This window comes from Branchiostoma belcheri, unplaced genomic scaffold (assembly GCF_001625305.1).
Source record: "Branchiostoma belcheri isolate BF01 breed outbred unplaced genomic scaffold, Haploidv18h27 scaffold50, whole genome shotgun sequence".
In the NCBI taxonomy this organism is placed as follows: domain Eukaryota; kingdom Metazoa; phylum Chordata; class Leptocardii; order Amphioxiformes; family Branchiostomatidae; genus Branchiostoma; species Branchiostoma belcheri.
The window spans coordinates 252,252-268,576 of NW_017804132.1; the positions used below are offsets into that span (position 1 = coordinate 252,252).

The following is a 16,325-nucleotide window of genomic DNA, read 5'->3' on the forward strand; positions in this document are numbered from 1 at the left end:
AATGGTTTGAGCAACAAAAAAGTAGATAAGTTCATTGATTTTATCATGATCAGTGCATGATCACTTTGAGTCTAAGTTTACAGTTTAAAAGCACCACCTTACTTTTTCATGCGGTTGCGCATGAAGGGAGCAGTGAAGACATCCCTGTCATCATCGTCCTCTATCTCCAGTCTCATGGGGTTTGGGCACTGTCTCCCATCATCTTCATCTTCCAGGTCGTTATACTGAACACACAAATATCACAAGGAAAATTAGAGAAGAAGAAGAAGGTCTCCCGTGCTCTAGCCCAAGTGTAGGGTGGTGCCCATCTCCATTTCGTAGCCCTTGGGCGACACACAGTTGTGCAATGCACTACAGCAGGGGGCTAGTCTGCTGGTAGTGCTGTGTGTTTGACCTTCCCACACTCTTTCTCATATGTGCTGAGTGCTAAGCAGTGAAAGAAGTGTGTACCATTTTTAAAGTCTTTGGTATGACCCGGCCGGGGTTTGAACTCACAACCTCCCGGTTACAAAGCGAGCACTCTACCAAATTACTCTACAAAATTAGAGTCACATCTTAAAATAAATGTATAATGGTACCCTAGAAACAATATCAAAGATAATCATCTTAAAATGAATGAATGTATAACCCTAGAAACAATATCAAAGATAATTGTTTGAAAATTCCAAATTTAACCCAGCACCTGTAAACTATACTATTACACATAGCAAAAAAACACTGTGCTGATGACATACATGATACAGTAACAACAACGGACTGATCCCAATGGCCTGCCAACCTCCATCAAAATGTAGATATTTGATAGCACGTCGGCAGAACGTACTGCACCTGCGCGAAATCCGTAATATATTGTGCATAGCACTTCGGCAGAACGTCCCATATAAGGTTGTATTCGCGCATATAAGATCAACACTCCGTCTGTAGTTTCCAAATGTTATGTCGTCTGCAACAGGCAAAATTGTAATGCAACGTTGACCAAAACTCCAACGATAACCGTGAAAAATTGGAGTTTTGCCCAGGCACAGTACGTTCTGCTAACGTGCTTGTAAACTATACTTAGTCTATTACACATAGCATTAAAATGTGCTGATGACATACAGTAACAACAACAGACTGAACCCAAATTAAAGGCCTGCCAACCTCCGTCTAAATGTAGATATTTGATGGACATGCAGTCACTTTCTGATTGGTTGAATAGTTATTGCCAGTCTCTCATTGGCTGAACTGCTAATTGCTTCACTCTTATTGGTTAAACTGCTAATAGTGACGGACAGTCCAAGTTATTTTTTAAATAATGTTCAATTAATATATAGTTAATCCCAGATTTTAAACCTCTTGTCACTAAGTTTGATCAATTTAAATGTCATCTGTGTATGTCATAGTCGTTGTCATTGTTAATGTTGCATGCTCGGTCATTACTGGCTGGCATGACCTGGAGTTCTTGTGTATTTCTTGTTCACTGAATAAAGAATGATTTACACTGGTAAAATTGTCCAGAATTAACACTTACAGCAATGGGCATCTTGATGCAGAGAAGTTCAGCATACTTGCACAGCACGTCAAACGGTGCATGGACTTTCACATAGAAGGTCTTCCCATCTTGTGACAGCTGGGGGATATTGAAAACAAGGACAGGTTATGGACTCATCAAAAACTGTAGCATCAGTTGTGTCCTATTAACAGGAACAAAAAATAACTGATTTTCCTTAACAGTGTAAACAAAGATTGTTCAAATTTAGCTATATGTAGCATTAGCAGAAAAGAGGGAAAGAGCTTGGTTATTTCAAAGAAGATACAAAGCATTCAAAGCATACATGTACTACAGAAATTCTACAACTAACAAGCAAGAGTGCTGTGTTTTATATTAACATCAAATTAAGCTTGTGCAAAAGAATTAAGAGTACAATGTCATGTGAGATAAAGTGTGAGCAATACATTCAAAAAGAACATTACTACAAAGTAATTGTTCTTAGAACATCATCACAGTACAACTTGTAACTAGAGTGAAGGCACAACAATTTAATTTGCTGGTTCATGGATTTCATATTTTATTTAAGTACTATTCAGTTTCAATCAACCCCAAAATGCTCATAAATGCTCATGATTAAAAGTCATCATTTTGCATTAAAAACAGCCTAGAATGTTAAGAACAAACAAATCAAATTGGTATGGCCTGAGGGTTTGTGTGCGAAGCAGCTATAAGTGGTTCTAACTGCAGCTTGAGCTAGTCCAGCACATCTTCTAGCAGCTGCGAACAGACAAGGGTGTTAGGGTGTGTACTAAAGAAGGGTTGAAATTAGCTATCCAAGACTTGTCTATGTAGCTGTAGCAAAAGTACATATTGTACCATGTTGAATTTCATACAATGTGTACTATGTACAGTTGTGTACAGATCTCGATTCACTTTCTTTTGGTGCATTTTACACTTGGTTTTATCTTGTCCATCTCTTAAGCAAATAAGTCAATGTAAACTGTGTTTAAATCATGATTGAAAGCCATGTAAAAGTATTGTAACACACGGTTAAAACTTGTGCAAAAGCCATGTAACCATTGTGCACTAACTAGCTACAATCTCATGTGGCCATCTATAACACATAACCACACACAAACTTCTACACGATTTTTACACTGGAAATGAACTCACTTTAAACAAAAACTGCACAGTTTTCGCATATGTTTAAAGCAATTACCTTGCAAAACAATGCCCGAATTGCGCTGTTTTGCTAAAAAGTTTCAACAAACTTTTATGGTTACAGTAATTTTTACAGTGTAACATGTCTGAGAGAGAGTTAACTTCAACCCCCTGTGGGGATAAGGGTGAGTGAGGTAGAGTTTGGGGGAAAGCAAGCTTGAGTGAAGCACCGCAAAACAACCATACATGACACAGGTACCTCTTGTGGTTCTACATTAGAACCTTCCACTGTCTGGGGAATGCAGTAACAAACACAAACACAAGGGGGCGTTACAGACATGGATGGTTAGTCTTTGTATATTACATGTATGTATGTATGGAGGTTAATACAACATTGGACAACAAACAATTATAGCTGTCATAAATGTGTGTGTGTGTGTACAAGTACATAATAAATATTCCTTGTATTGGTATGTTACAAAATATTTAAAAAGGATAAATGTACAAAGGGGTAAAACAGCAATAACAACAACAACATGGCATTTCTGTGTAAGCAGTCTAAATTCCATATGGTACTGACTGTACTGTCCTTGGTACTGACTTCACAGTCCATATGGTACTGACTGTACTGTCTTTAGTACTGAATATAGTGTCCTTAGTACTGACTGTACTGTCCTTGGTACTGACTCACTGTCTTTGGTACTGACTACACTGTCTATATGGAATTGACTACACTGTCCTTGGTACTGACTACACTGTCCATATGATACTACTCTGTCCATATGGTGACTACACTGTCCTTGGTACTGGCTACACTGTCCTTGGTACTGACTACGCTGTTCTTAGTACTAACTACACTGTTCTTAGTACTGACTACTGTTCTTAGTACTGACTACACTGTCCTTGGTACTGACTACACTGTTCTTAGTACTGACTACACTGTTCTTAGTACTGACTACACTGTTCTTAGTACTAACTACTGTTCTTAGTACTGACTACACTGCCATTGGTACTGAATGTACTCTCTTTATGGTACTGCCCTTGGTACTGAAAACAATGTCCTTTGTACTGACTACACTGCCCTTGGTACTGACTACACCGTCCATATGATACTACTCTGTCCATATGGTACTGACTACACTGTCCATGGTACTGACTGTACTGTCCTTGGTACTGAATACACAGTCCATATGGTACTGACTGTACTGTCCTTGGTACTGACTACTGTCCTTGGTACTGACTACAGTCCATATGGTACTGACTGTACTGTCCTTGGTACTGACTACTGTCCTTGGTACTGACTACAGTCCATATGGTACTGACTGTACTGTCCTTGGTACTGACTACACTGTCCATACGGTACTGACTGTACTGTCCTTGGTACTGACTGTACTGTCCTTGGTACTGACTGTACTGTCCTTGGTACTGACTACACTGTCCATACGGTACTGACTGTACTGTCCTTGGTACTGACTACACTGTCCTTGGTACTGACTGTACTGTCCTTGGTACTGACTACACAGTACTGACTACACAGTCCATATGATACTGACTACTGTTCTTGGTACTATCTACACAGTCCATATGATACTACCCTGTCCATATGGTACTGACTACACTGTCCTTGGTACTGACTACACTGTCCATAGTACTGAATATAGTCTCAATATGGTAGTCTCAAGGACATCAACTACACTGTCCTTAGTACTGACTATACCAACCATATGGTACCGACTATACTGCCCTTGGTAATAGTGCTTACACGTACATGATGTGTGTGAACTAGATTCAAAGCATGACATGATTGTATGACTGTAAGGAACATGTCAAGAAGATTTGTCTTATTTTAACCGTAAGCTTGTGACCTTGAAGTGACCTTACCTCCCTGTCCTCATACTCCAGTTCCAGCCCCTCGTATCTCAGGTTCTCCTCGTAACACTCCCGCTTCTGCTGCTTCTTCTCCTCGCTCTTCGAGTCGTCGTTTTTCTCGTACGCCAGGACGTAGTCGATCCTCCTCTTGTTGTCTCGGAAGAACAGGGAGTCCTTGCTTTGCTAAAAAATGGAAAATATGGGATTAACATCTGATAGACTGATGACGGATTAAGCAAATGATACACGATTAAAACCTAGTGTAATTTCAGGATGGCAAAAAATATTCTGGATGAGAAAATCTGTCTGATGTTGATATTTACTGCCATTTCATGCACATTTTTGTCATTATTTCATACTTTAAGTGTTTGAAAAACAAGCTACTTGAGGCATCTCTTTTTCTTTGTGGTACTGCCCATAAATAGCTAGAACCAGCATAAGATACAAAACAAGCAACGATTTTTGTAAGCGTCATCACAATTTTGCCTCACAGATATCAATATGCTATAGCATAGGATTACTTCAACTTACTACATTAAAATTTAAAAGAATGAGAAGAAAATTGAGTTTAAAAATCCAGTTTTGTTGCCCTAAAATTGAGTTGAATGGCTTTGATTAACATGAATTACTGCAAGACCTTCATCTTGTGACAGCAATTATTGATCAGATAGTGTTTAATATTTGATGAAGACAAGCTACATTTAAGTACCTTACAAAGCTGGTTACTTCATAATACTGTATTATATTATATTAAAAATAATCCTGGAATAACATCTACACCGGAAGATTTTCCATAAAACGTGTCAAAAACAGGGTCCTACAAGAATTATGAATTTAATTTTTAACCATATTTTGTGTTAATTCAATCATCAATGTCATCAGTAATTCGCATTGAAAGTACCATGGATATTAGAATTTTCTTGTACACAACCAGAACCTCTCATCTTGCTAACATTTCAATGTCTATCAGACACCTTCCTCATCAGAGCTTCTGACTGGAGTACTGCTTCTCACTACTGTTGATAGTTTATAGGAAAATCCAAATATCCTATGATCTATCAACCTGATGAAATTATTTTCATGAAGGTATCCTTCAATGTACGTACACATACAAACACATATCTGTAATTTACAAATCATTTAAACCTAACAACGATACCTTTTCTCCATGATTCTGTGGTAAGTCATTGATGGGTGAAATTCTGTTGGTAACGCTAAACAAGGTTTCCATTCCCTCTAAAAAACAGGTGTTGTCCGAAAAACATTCGTGTTCGACACACGCAATAAGCACTACGACTAAGCCTTACATCTAAACAATTTAGACAGGACTCTACCAATATTGTGGAAGGGGTGTCACATTCAAATTATGTTGAGAATTACTGAACAGTTAATACCGTAATTTCTTACACTTGAAGCTATAATTCTGACGATAATTTTGACAAGGTTTTGTTATTGATAACTAATAACTAACAAAACGTGAAGCTTTATTAATATTTTTCAAACTATGTCATGTTAACCCCTTGCCAACTCAATAATGTAATGTCCCTGTATCTAGGCTGTGTGAAGGAACATTGAAAGGTATTTCAGGGATGGGTACAATATAGATTGATGTACCCTGAATAGATAACATATTCCTTGGGGAATTATCTCCTTTTATGTTTTATTAATTATGCTCTATTATACTTGTCTTGTAGACACTCATATCTGTTTGTCTTTGACATTAAGAGTTGAAGAAAATTTACGATAATAGATATTAATGTTAGATAAATTTTGATGTTTGCCAGAGCAAAATACACAGAAAATATGTCATTGAGTTTAGTAAAAGATGTGCACACTGAGATATTGGCAGGCTATGTTTTGCACTTTTGTTTGTTTTTTCTGTAGTCAAGCTATGTACCCTAAACAACTATGCAGAATGCAGTTTATTTACAAAAATATAAACTGCATTTTGCATAGTTTTTATTTATTTAGCAATCATGAATTAAAATGTGTGATAGGTTGATGAGATGAAATACAAACAGCCAACTTGTCCAATAGTCAAGGTATTAATAAAAAGTAATATTTTTTTGGGATGAATTTTATATTCAACAAAATTTCTACTGGCTAAGGGTAATTTTTCCACATTACCACCATAGATGACTCTTCATTATATTCAAGACTGCTATGAACATATATACAATAATGCAATTTTTATGATGTTATGATAGCATTGTTATATTCGCACACAATAACAACAATGTCAATGTCAATGATGAGTGTTAACAACAAGGCTGGACATGGTTGCGGTATCGTAAATGGCTGCAGCTGACAAAGCTCTGAAACTTTCAGTTGTTGAAAGCAGTTTGCAAATGCATGCAAATGAGTTAAAAAGTATAAAAATACACCTAACCCTTGCAACTAAGCGATGACTAACCTTATAAGTCCCATTTCCTGCCTGGCTAGGATCTGATCCCACGCCACCGGGTGCAACCTACAGCCAAGCAACCATGCAACCCACACATTTAATGCAAACCAAAAAAGCCTATAGGCAAACATTGAGTGCAACCAAAATGTGCCGATATTTGCATATGCATGAGCCTCATGAATATCCATGACATACTCCCACAGGCCTCTCCTCTGATTGGTCCAGCCACCAGCCAATCGCCTGGTTCTTGTTTGAAAAGATGGAGGAAGAAAATGGAGAGGAAAGAAGTGCTACAAGTAATAGTTTGAAAGTGTAGATGAAAATACTTGAGACATTGACAGATATGCATCGAAAGTGTAATAATTATAATTGAGTAATCATAAAAGAATCATACAATAGCCTAGATGGCTAACTGTACATAATAAGATAAAATGATATCTTGTCCTCAGACTCCTAGACAAGCCTTGAGTACTGGAAAAAAAAGTTGGAGTATCCAAAGAAGCAAGTTGAATATTCCAGTGCCTGAGAAAGAAGAAATAACGATGGGAAAAGCTGAAGTTTAGAAAGGCTTCAACATACAGAACAAATACTTGGAGCATAGAAAAGAATTACATGATTGAGTGAGTGGCAGAGAAGATGGAAAAAGTTCTTATACCTAAAAGTATCATACTCCCTGAGTTAGGCATAGGAAAAATTTAATGTTGTGTTTCTGATTACAGTTCTAAAAAAAATCAGGTGGGTAGACCATAGAGATTCTTTTTTTATCTAGTAATCCAACAAATACAGCTTGACAAGTTAAACTGAAAATGCATCAAGTCACTCACTATTACTAATAGTATTTTCATCATAGTCATCATTACACAAGTTTCAGTAAATGGAGAAGTTTCAATAAATTCATGGACTAAATCTCTTTCAAGAAAGAAAACTTTCTGTGCCACAGAAAAATGAAGAAAAACAAGAAAAGCATTTTTGGTACTGGATTTTAATAGGGTCAATTGGGTAACAAGAAACACAACATCATTTTTCCCCAGGCCGACTGTCGATCCATAAAACTCCACCAGCGTCAAACCTTGTCTTGCCCAAAGCTTGCTTCTGACTTTGACTTGCAGACCAAGAAAGAAAAAATTCAAAGAAAAGGAAAGCTAGTTTCTTAGCTGTTTCTTTGTAACATACCAGATCTGATGCAGACCTTCTCTCGTGGCCGTTTTGCCCCTCCATGTCAGTAACCTATAGGCAGACAGGCATGCACACTACAGGGTTAGCTACAGGCTCTACAGAATCAACAGCATGGAATGTAACAGTCTGACACACAGTGTTATACAGCAGGTCCTTAGTGTGGAGAAAAGAAACAGTAAAGTTAGTGTTAAACAGGGTGCAGATTATAAAATGGAAGCCTGGGTGCCAGACTCCTGCGCAACTCCAGAGCCTTAGCCCTACTTAATACGTTGCCTGCATACTAGCCCAGGCAACAGTCTGGAGCCCAGGCTTGTAAATTGGATGATTGTTTGGCTTGGAGTGTAGATGTAGCTACTTGAAGTTTGAGTAACACAGTCACCCTTTCCACTAAAGGCTGTGACAGTTGAGCGACCTAAAGTTTTACTGATTGCTCGACAAATTTCAAAGACAAAGAAAAAAATTTTCCTTTGCATTTTGTGTGCTTTGTTGTCTTTTAAATTATACTTTTGAATTGTACATCATCATTTATGCAATAATAAAGGGACAGAAATCCAGTTTCGGTTGCTCAGCAATCAACATCTAGTGGAAAGAGGGCCTAAGAAAAAAAGAATCCCGAACTATTTGTTTCTTTGGAACCATTTCTTTTATGTTGATATTACTGTTCAGCATCTTCAAAAGCTAAATAATTATGAGCTTCCTTATGAAACAGTTGAAAATATATGTTTTAGTCGAATATTGGCAATTTTTCTGTGCTTTTTTAAGATTAACTTAACGATACGTATTTCACAACCTGGCACCTTTTGTAATAATGATTATTGTAAACCAAATTCTTAAGAAACAAATAATTCATTCAAAGAATTGAGTTAGTTTTTGTTAAGTAAAGGGAACGAGAGGGTTAGAGAACTGCTTCCTTGTATCCGAACCTTAGGCCCCGCCAGCAACTTTCTTTCTGATTGGTCATCCCCAGCCGTGCTAGTCTCCGAAACCCGTTCGGCGCTATCCTTCGGAGTATTTAGGTTTGGAGATTCGTTGTCCCTCATCTATGTATTGTATGGAGAGTTTTCGATTATCGTACAATTATGTGGTAATCAGAGAATGATTTTGGATTGGTCAGTCAGGTGTCATTGTATCCCACAGTGAACTCATTTAATTTCAAAGGCCAAAAACATATGGGAGTATTGTTTTGGGTGGCTGTGGGTTTCTGTCTCTGCTTGACCTAAATAGCTTCGAATTCAGTTGCATGGTGGAGGGGAGGTGATTTTGACAGTTGATTGACAAGGGAGGACGTCTTGAGACCTACATGTAGCTTGTCACACGTAGGAGGCAAATTAAAATTTTGATCTAAAACAGACAAGCATAAATATACTGTGTAACTTTTTTATATAAGTTCAAGCCAATGGCTTGGTACATAGATTATAACATCATTGCTTGATTTTCTTTTGTTTCAATGAGTTTAATGAATTTTCCACAAATTTTCAATATAAGTAACAGTTCTATTGTGAGATACAACAAACCTGGTAGCATGCAAATTAGATTGTCAATCACTTGGAAGAAAAAGGTCGTCATACAGACATGCAACTTGGAAACAGAACTGAAAGGAAAAGACTAAAAATCATTGAAAATACTCCCTGACAGGTCATGCTTTTTCATGCTTCAGGTCTTGTGACAGAACATTCCTTATAGTTATACTAGCACCAGTTTTTGCTAAGCTGTTGGTGACTTGTAGACATCTGCTTTTTTAATTAATGGTTCATATTTTCTACAGGAACAGTCTTTTAAACATTGATTTTCAAAGAAAATTTGAAAGAATTGTCCTTAAGGCCAAATGTTTACAAGTCATCTGGTTGTATCAAAAAGAAAATAAACAAACAGAAAGTAAGAAAAAAATATTATAATTGAAACAGAAGCTGGACAGGTTGACCAGTAAACCTTTTGAAAAATCAGAACTTCGGACAATCAAAACCAGCTATAATGTACGACAGCAAGAACAGTATCAGTTACTGTAAACAAGACATTAAAAGATAACAAAGGAAACATAGGGGCAAAAGAGGTTAACAAAAACAATAAACAAAATCAAGTGACACATGACATACGGTATATTAGAAACTGAACAGTTAGCTCAAAACAAACTCAAAACAGATGATAACTAAAACTGCAACATGCCTGAAACTCAAAATGAAATCAAGTAAATCATAAATTAAAAAACTATGATTGCTACTGTAATATTCACTATGAAATGATGCCACATGCAACATAAAACGCTTCTCAGCGGCTGAGAAAAGAAATGGTATCCAGGGTTCCAAATATTTTTCTCTCAATGTTGCGAAAAGCTAGGTTACCCGTCAATACACGTATTTCAGGTTGCCATAAACAGTCTGGCTGTTTAGTTATAGTAAGAGTTCAAACAGCCTGGCTGTTTAGTTATAGTAAGAGTTCAAACAGTCTGGCTGACAGTGTTTATTTTAAAATATCGTTCAGATGCTGACAGTATAGCTGTTTAGCAGTGTATTTTTTAAGCTGTAAGCTGGGCTGCTGAAACTTTTAAAAGGATGCTTTGCATGCAAAAAGAAAGAATTTCAAAGGTAAACTAGAAAAACCGACATTTGCTCGGGAGCAAATGCAGCATATGGCTTCACAACATCCCCGTACCAAAAATGGATTTATCTCCCTCCCACACAAATGGATTGTTCCTAAATCATCCCTGTCCAAAATGTTTTAGTGTTCCAATAGTCTATACCCCCATGCAGCAATGGAATCTTCCAATGCCTTCTGTTGGATTGCATGCCGGGCAACTTAGCATTTCTTATAAGTCTTGTACAGAAAACAGTGAACATAAAATCTTGAATATTATTACAGTGTATGGTCTTAATCATGCTCTGAAAAGGAGGATGAGAGGGGGCATGCAATTTCCTCTGTACAAGTAGCTTTGCACTCAGTAGATTGGCTTGCCACCATAACCAAATGTCAGACAGATTGACTCTGATCAAACTCATTGTCGAGTCTGATTCACTGTCACATTTCCTGGCCGGGTGTAACGCACCTCAACATCCTCCGATTCCGAAAAGCGAACGCTCTTTTTACGCCCCGGTACCGGGCTCACTCCCGGGTCGTCATTTGGGTTATAAGATGGAAAGTCCGCCTTTCAATTGTGAGTTAGTAGAAAATCAACAAGTTAGTATTGAAAAACCTGTATTAGGGGACTATTAAATGTTTTATTTAGTAAAATATCCTTTGTTGCAAAACCTGAAGAGAAGAACCATTTCAGTATTGAAATTGTCTGAAAACGTACATTAGGCCACACCAATTCAATCTGTCGGTTCTCAGATTTGAAGGAATTTGGCAAAACAGAAGATCAACATGAAAACATCTTGTCTTCAAGTTACATATAAAAGATGTAGATTGATCCAAGTTTTCCTTATAATAATCATCCTTTTTTCAGGAACAATTTTACTACAAAAGTACAATTGTTATCGGGGGCTAAGTTGTGTGGTTTTGTCCTAATACACATGTAGCTTTGTTTGCATGGTGGGTGGGAGGTGACTTTGACAGTTGATAGGGAGGTAACACCAAGCATACTGTGGGTGGTAGGTGGGTGGTAAGTGGAGGAATTTAAGAACTAGATAATACCAGTGATCAAGTTACATCATACAATCCCCTCCACAGTTCCAGTACATTCGATCAATTCACCAAACCCAGAACACTTCTCGAAGGTATTGTGTACTTCAAGGTCACGAAAACCCCCGAATACAAAGGTATGTCCTGGAAGTCTGAAATCTCAGTTTTCTAGTTTCAGCTTTTTTTATTCCTTTTTATTTTATTGAAATTTCTGACAACTGAGGGGATAAATTGGTGTGGCCTAGAGGACAGGAACTTGGACATGAGTGACCTGGTCACACCGCTGAAGGACAGGTAGGAACGGGGGAGGGTGGTCATGCAGGGGTTCCGAGTACGCTCGACGGAGGAAGTAGTGAATTGTGAGCTGAAAAAAAGGCAGTTTTCACACCTAAAGCCAATCCAATTCAATCTCTCCGATTCTTTCATCTTTTTTTAAATATTTTCTGGTTAAAAAAAGGTACAAGTCATTGTTAGAAACATTAGTTCGCAATGTTTTTGGACTTTGTGACAACTGCTTTAGTTGTTATTTGGTTTAAACCCGCCATCATTTTAAGCAAAGATCTGAGAATAACCGAGAAATTGAATTGGTAAAGCCTTTTGTCAATTGGTTTCTTCAGTGTAATAACTGTATGGGAGTGTAGGTGTGTGTGTTTGTAAATTTTTTTCTTCCACCATTGAACATCAAACCAATAAGGTTGCCAAGTACCTAGAAAAAACAACTAGAAAGAAAAAATATGAAAATTACATGACGTTCAACTAAAAAATTACGTCTAATGGCCGAATCCTGTATTACATGTATATATTCAAACAGATTATTTGTCAATGATGAGCAAAACACAATACAAGTAACATACATGTACATTTAAGTTGCACAACATTTCAAACGTAACATCAATTTCAAAACATCAGATACTAAAACACAACATTCATTTTCAGTAACAAGGAACAATACAACAACAGAGACAGACGTAATAATATGTTATCTTACAGCATTTTGACAAAATTAGGCAGTCTAGTAGTACATAATTATGTACATGTAAAATCAGAATATATAGTACAAAACAGTTACTATAAATATTAAATGTATGCATCATTATGATAGTTACTGCAACATGAGCATATATCTCATGATTCACTTTTTTTTAATTCTTAAGTTAGGAAATAGTACGTAGAATAGTTAGAATGTTTGCTTTAAAGTTTAATGAAATTCAGGTAAACTGTTTCATCTTTTGATTTGACAGGTGTGTTTTGAATGGGTATGTCGAGAACAAGTGTGTTCTGAACAGGTGTGCTGAGAACAGGTGTGTTTTGAACAGGTGCGTTCTGAATAGGCATGTTTAGAACAGGTGTGCTGAGAACAGGTGTGCTGAGAACAGGTCTGTTGGGTGTGTTTAGAACAAGTGTGTAGGTGTATTTTGAACAGGTGTGTTAGGAACAGATGTGTTGAGAACAGGTGTGTTGAGAACAGGTGCTCAGGTGTGCTGAGAACAGGTGTGTTGAGAACAGGTGTGTTGAGAACAGGTGCTCAGGTGTGTTCAGAACAGGTGTATTGAGAACAGGTGTGTTGAGAACAGGTGTGTAGGTGTGTTCTGAACAGGTGTGCAGGTGTGTTAAGAACAGGTGTGCAGCTGTATTGAGAACTGGTGTGTTCAGAACAGATGAGTTGAGAACAGGTGTGTTCAGAACAGATGTGTAGGTGTGTTTAGAACAGGTGTGTTTAGAACAGGTGTTTTGGGTGTGTTAAGAACAGGTGTGCAGGCCTCACCTGTACATCATTAGGTGTTGCAGGTTGCGGTACCTCCCCAGGTGTTCCGGCAGGTGAGGGTTCAGGTACCTCAGGATACAGCTGGTCTGATGACGGCGGCGCGATCCCCTCAAATCCTGCAGAAAACAACACTGACATTTTCTACCACTTCTAAACAGACATATAAGCAAACATACATACACAGAGACACTGAAAACAAAACCCCCGTACTCATCTTGTTAAAGTACGACATTCTTCGTGTCCTGACTTATCCCATGTTCCTCTAATTCCTGACCCTCTTATAACAAGACCTTTGACCACCTAATATTCTGCCTGTCAATCTTTCCCATGTGCTGTCAACCCAAACTGTCCAGACAAACAAATTAATACACAAACCCATAGTTCAGAGTCCCCAAAACAATCTTTTGCACTGCATTCTTGCAGAAATCGTACAATTTCATTTTGCCACACTACATGTATTATCATAATACGACATACAATGTGTGGTTACACCTCCTGGTACATGTGGTACAATATATGTTAAAATTCAACTCTTCAATTCTGTGGACTAACATGTTGTTTTCTCTTTCTGCGCACTCAAACTACCAGGCTGATACATTCAATCTGTCCCTAGGCAGTAATTTAAACCTTGGAGATTTGCCAGGGTTCCACAGTGGGAAAACAAGTCAGAGGATTACCTCAACCCACAGACTAGACCAGGCTTTTAGCTAGGATTTTTTTGTTGGGTGTCCATTTTTTTATTGTATGCTATGTGCAGCGAAGATGCGCAGTGCACAAGCTTCTTAGGGGGGCTTTTTTGAAATTTGTAATGCTCTCAAACACCACTTTTTGCATTTTGAGGTGCAAATTTGAGGAGGAATGTAAGTTTTTTTTATCAGTGAGTAAACCATCATTTCTGTATTTATAGTAAGGCTGAAGGGAGGCATGTGTGTGTGGCAGGGATTGGGAGTGGAAAAAATAGGGCGTCTTTAGGGTGTCCTACCAAAAAGTAGGGTGTCCAATTTCTTAGTATTTTCAGTACAGGGCGTCCAAAAGACACCCTGGACACCCCCTAGCTAAAAGCCTGGACTAGACAGGGAGGAAGGTTTAGTGACATTAGGATCAACTTCATGATCGGATGACCTAAAATGTGTTTGATGTGGCCAAAATGAAGGTTGAACAACTGAATTATGAATAGGATTAACAAATGCATAGGTCAAGTTTTGTGCAAATCTGTTGTTAAACTGTAAATGCATTTATTTATTTTGAAATTCATGCATGTTTTGGCTAAGTCCTTTTAACTCAAAATGACGGCACAGTATATTTTGTACTTCTATAATGTTAGTATTACAAACTAATTTATTTCAACCATAAACTTTTAACACTGCGAAAACCTTTTCCCTCATAGAATTAAAACAATTACAAAAGTAGCATCTACAGTATATATTAATTTTAACTTTTTGTCATGTAGAAAATGACAATGGGAAATATAGCTTTCCACAGAATCATTACACAGTTTCATCTACATAATTCTAAAGTTTCAGACATAAAATGTCCAGCAGTATAAAATTTCTAAAAAGAAAATAATTCTTTCAAAATCTCAAACTTTCAAAATCTATGCCTCATATACTAAATGATAACAATTTTTAAATGCAATATATGATTCTTATGAAGAAGAAGAGGACACAATCAATGAGTCAAAACTCAAGACTAATACCATAAAAAAGATTGGCAACAAAAATCTATCATGATTTTCTTGTACAGTAATAGTTTTACGTGTAACCGTTATGAACAGATGTGTCTTTATAGCCTGCTGAGAGCTGGCATTCCAGGAACTCAGAAAATCAATAAACTGTATGATAAACTCTCCCAGTCATACAGTCAGCTTATGTCTTAGTCATTCTTCTTAAACTTGGGAATCCTGACTGTAAAGGATGACTAATTTTGAGACTAAGTATTGGAATAAGATTTTACTTAAGGTGAAGTTTAACTTTAAATCTTGAACAAGAAATGAGCTGCATGATCATGATTTGAAACTGTTTAAAACAAATTTTTTTCTATGATTTTGTGATACTAAGAGGTCACTGTGAAAACCACCAAAAAAAAAACACTGCAAAAGTTATGCATTTACAATTACTGTAATTTTACATTGTAACATTTATCGAATAACCTACTGCAAAAGCAGAAACTTTTGCGGTGGTTTTATTTTCATAATTTTTGTAGTAACCTCTTACTGTGAAATCAGAATACCACAAATAAGGATTTTATAGTTCTAAGGTACTACATGTGTACAAAAAATGTAATAATGAACTTTAAAACACTAAAAATCCTAATTTTCCCTCATAACACAAAATACACCCACCACAAAGCTAAATACATTACAGTATAGTTAAAGAGTTTGACTTGTTCCAACACAAAGGGAACTCACCATAAATTTTCGGCTGATCCCGTCAACCTTGGATTTTAACTATGGATTCTACCAACACAGATGAGCTTTCATTCGAACATTACAGTATGTTAGGTGTAGGCCTGTCCTAGTTTTTGCAGTATATTGGGAGTCATTTAGGTCAAGATAATACAGTACAAGGTCAAAAGTGTATATTAGCATGGCAAAAAAACGGACTACTCTGTTAGCAAGTATTTGCTGCATAATTCTGATTAATTTGTTAAGGCAAACAGTGCCACAATCTTTGTCTTGAATAAATACCATCCATTTGGCTAAAAATACTTCATATACAAGAAAATTAAATATATAACATATTATATAGTTCTCCTTTCTAAACACAAACAACTTGCTGCATTTCTAAAAAATCAAATTTACAAATTGAAGCAAATCAAAACATAATTTGCATAACTAATTTTTGTGGTATATCAGTAAAAAAACA

General features: G+C 37.0%; 1 protein-coding gene across 1 annotated transcript in view; it reads right to left on the reverse strand.

The window, feature by feature from the left end:
- LOC109480378 (anoctamin-4-like) overlaps window positions 1-16,325 on the reverse strand; it is a 45,213-nt gene that overhangs the window by 16,844 nt on the left and 12,044 nt on the right. Inside the window, exons 2-8 of the mRNA XM_019782573.1 lie at window positions 13,462-13,577; window positions 9,005-9,121; window positions 8,079-8,132; window positions 6,915-6,971; window positions 4,514-4,684; window positions 1,511-1,609; window positions 103-224 (exon numbers count right to left, since the gene is read on the reverse strand). Of these exons, the coding sequence (XP_019638132.1) occupies window positions 103-224; window positions 1,511-1,609; window positions 4,514-4,684; window positions 6,915-6,971; window positions 8,079-8,132; window positions 9,005-9,121; window positions 13,462-13,577 (736 nt within the window). The remainder of the gene's footprint in view (window positions 1-102; window positions 225-1,510; window positions 1,610-4,513; window positions 4,685-6,914; window positions 6,972-8,078; window positions 8,133-9,004; window positions 9,122-13,461; window positions 13,578-16,325) is intronic.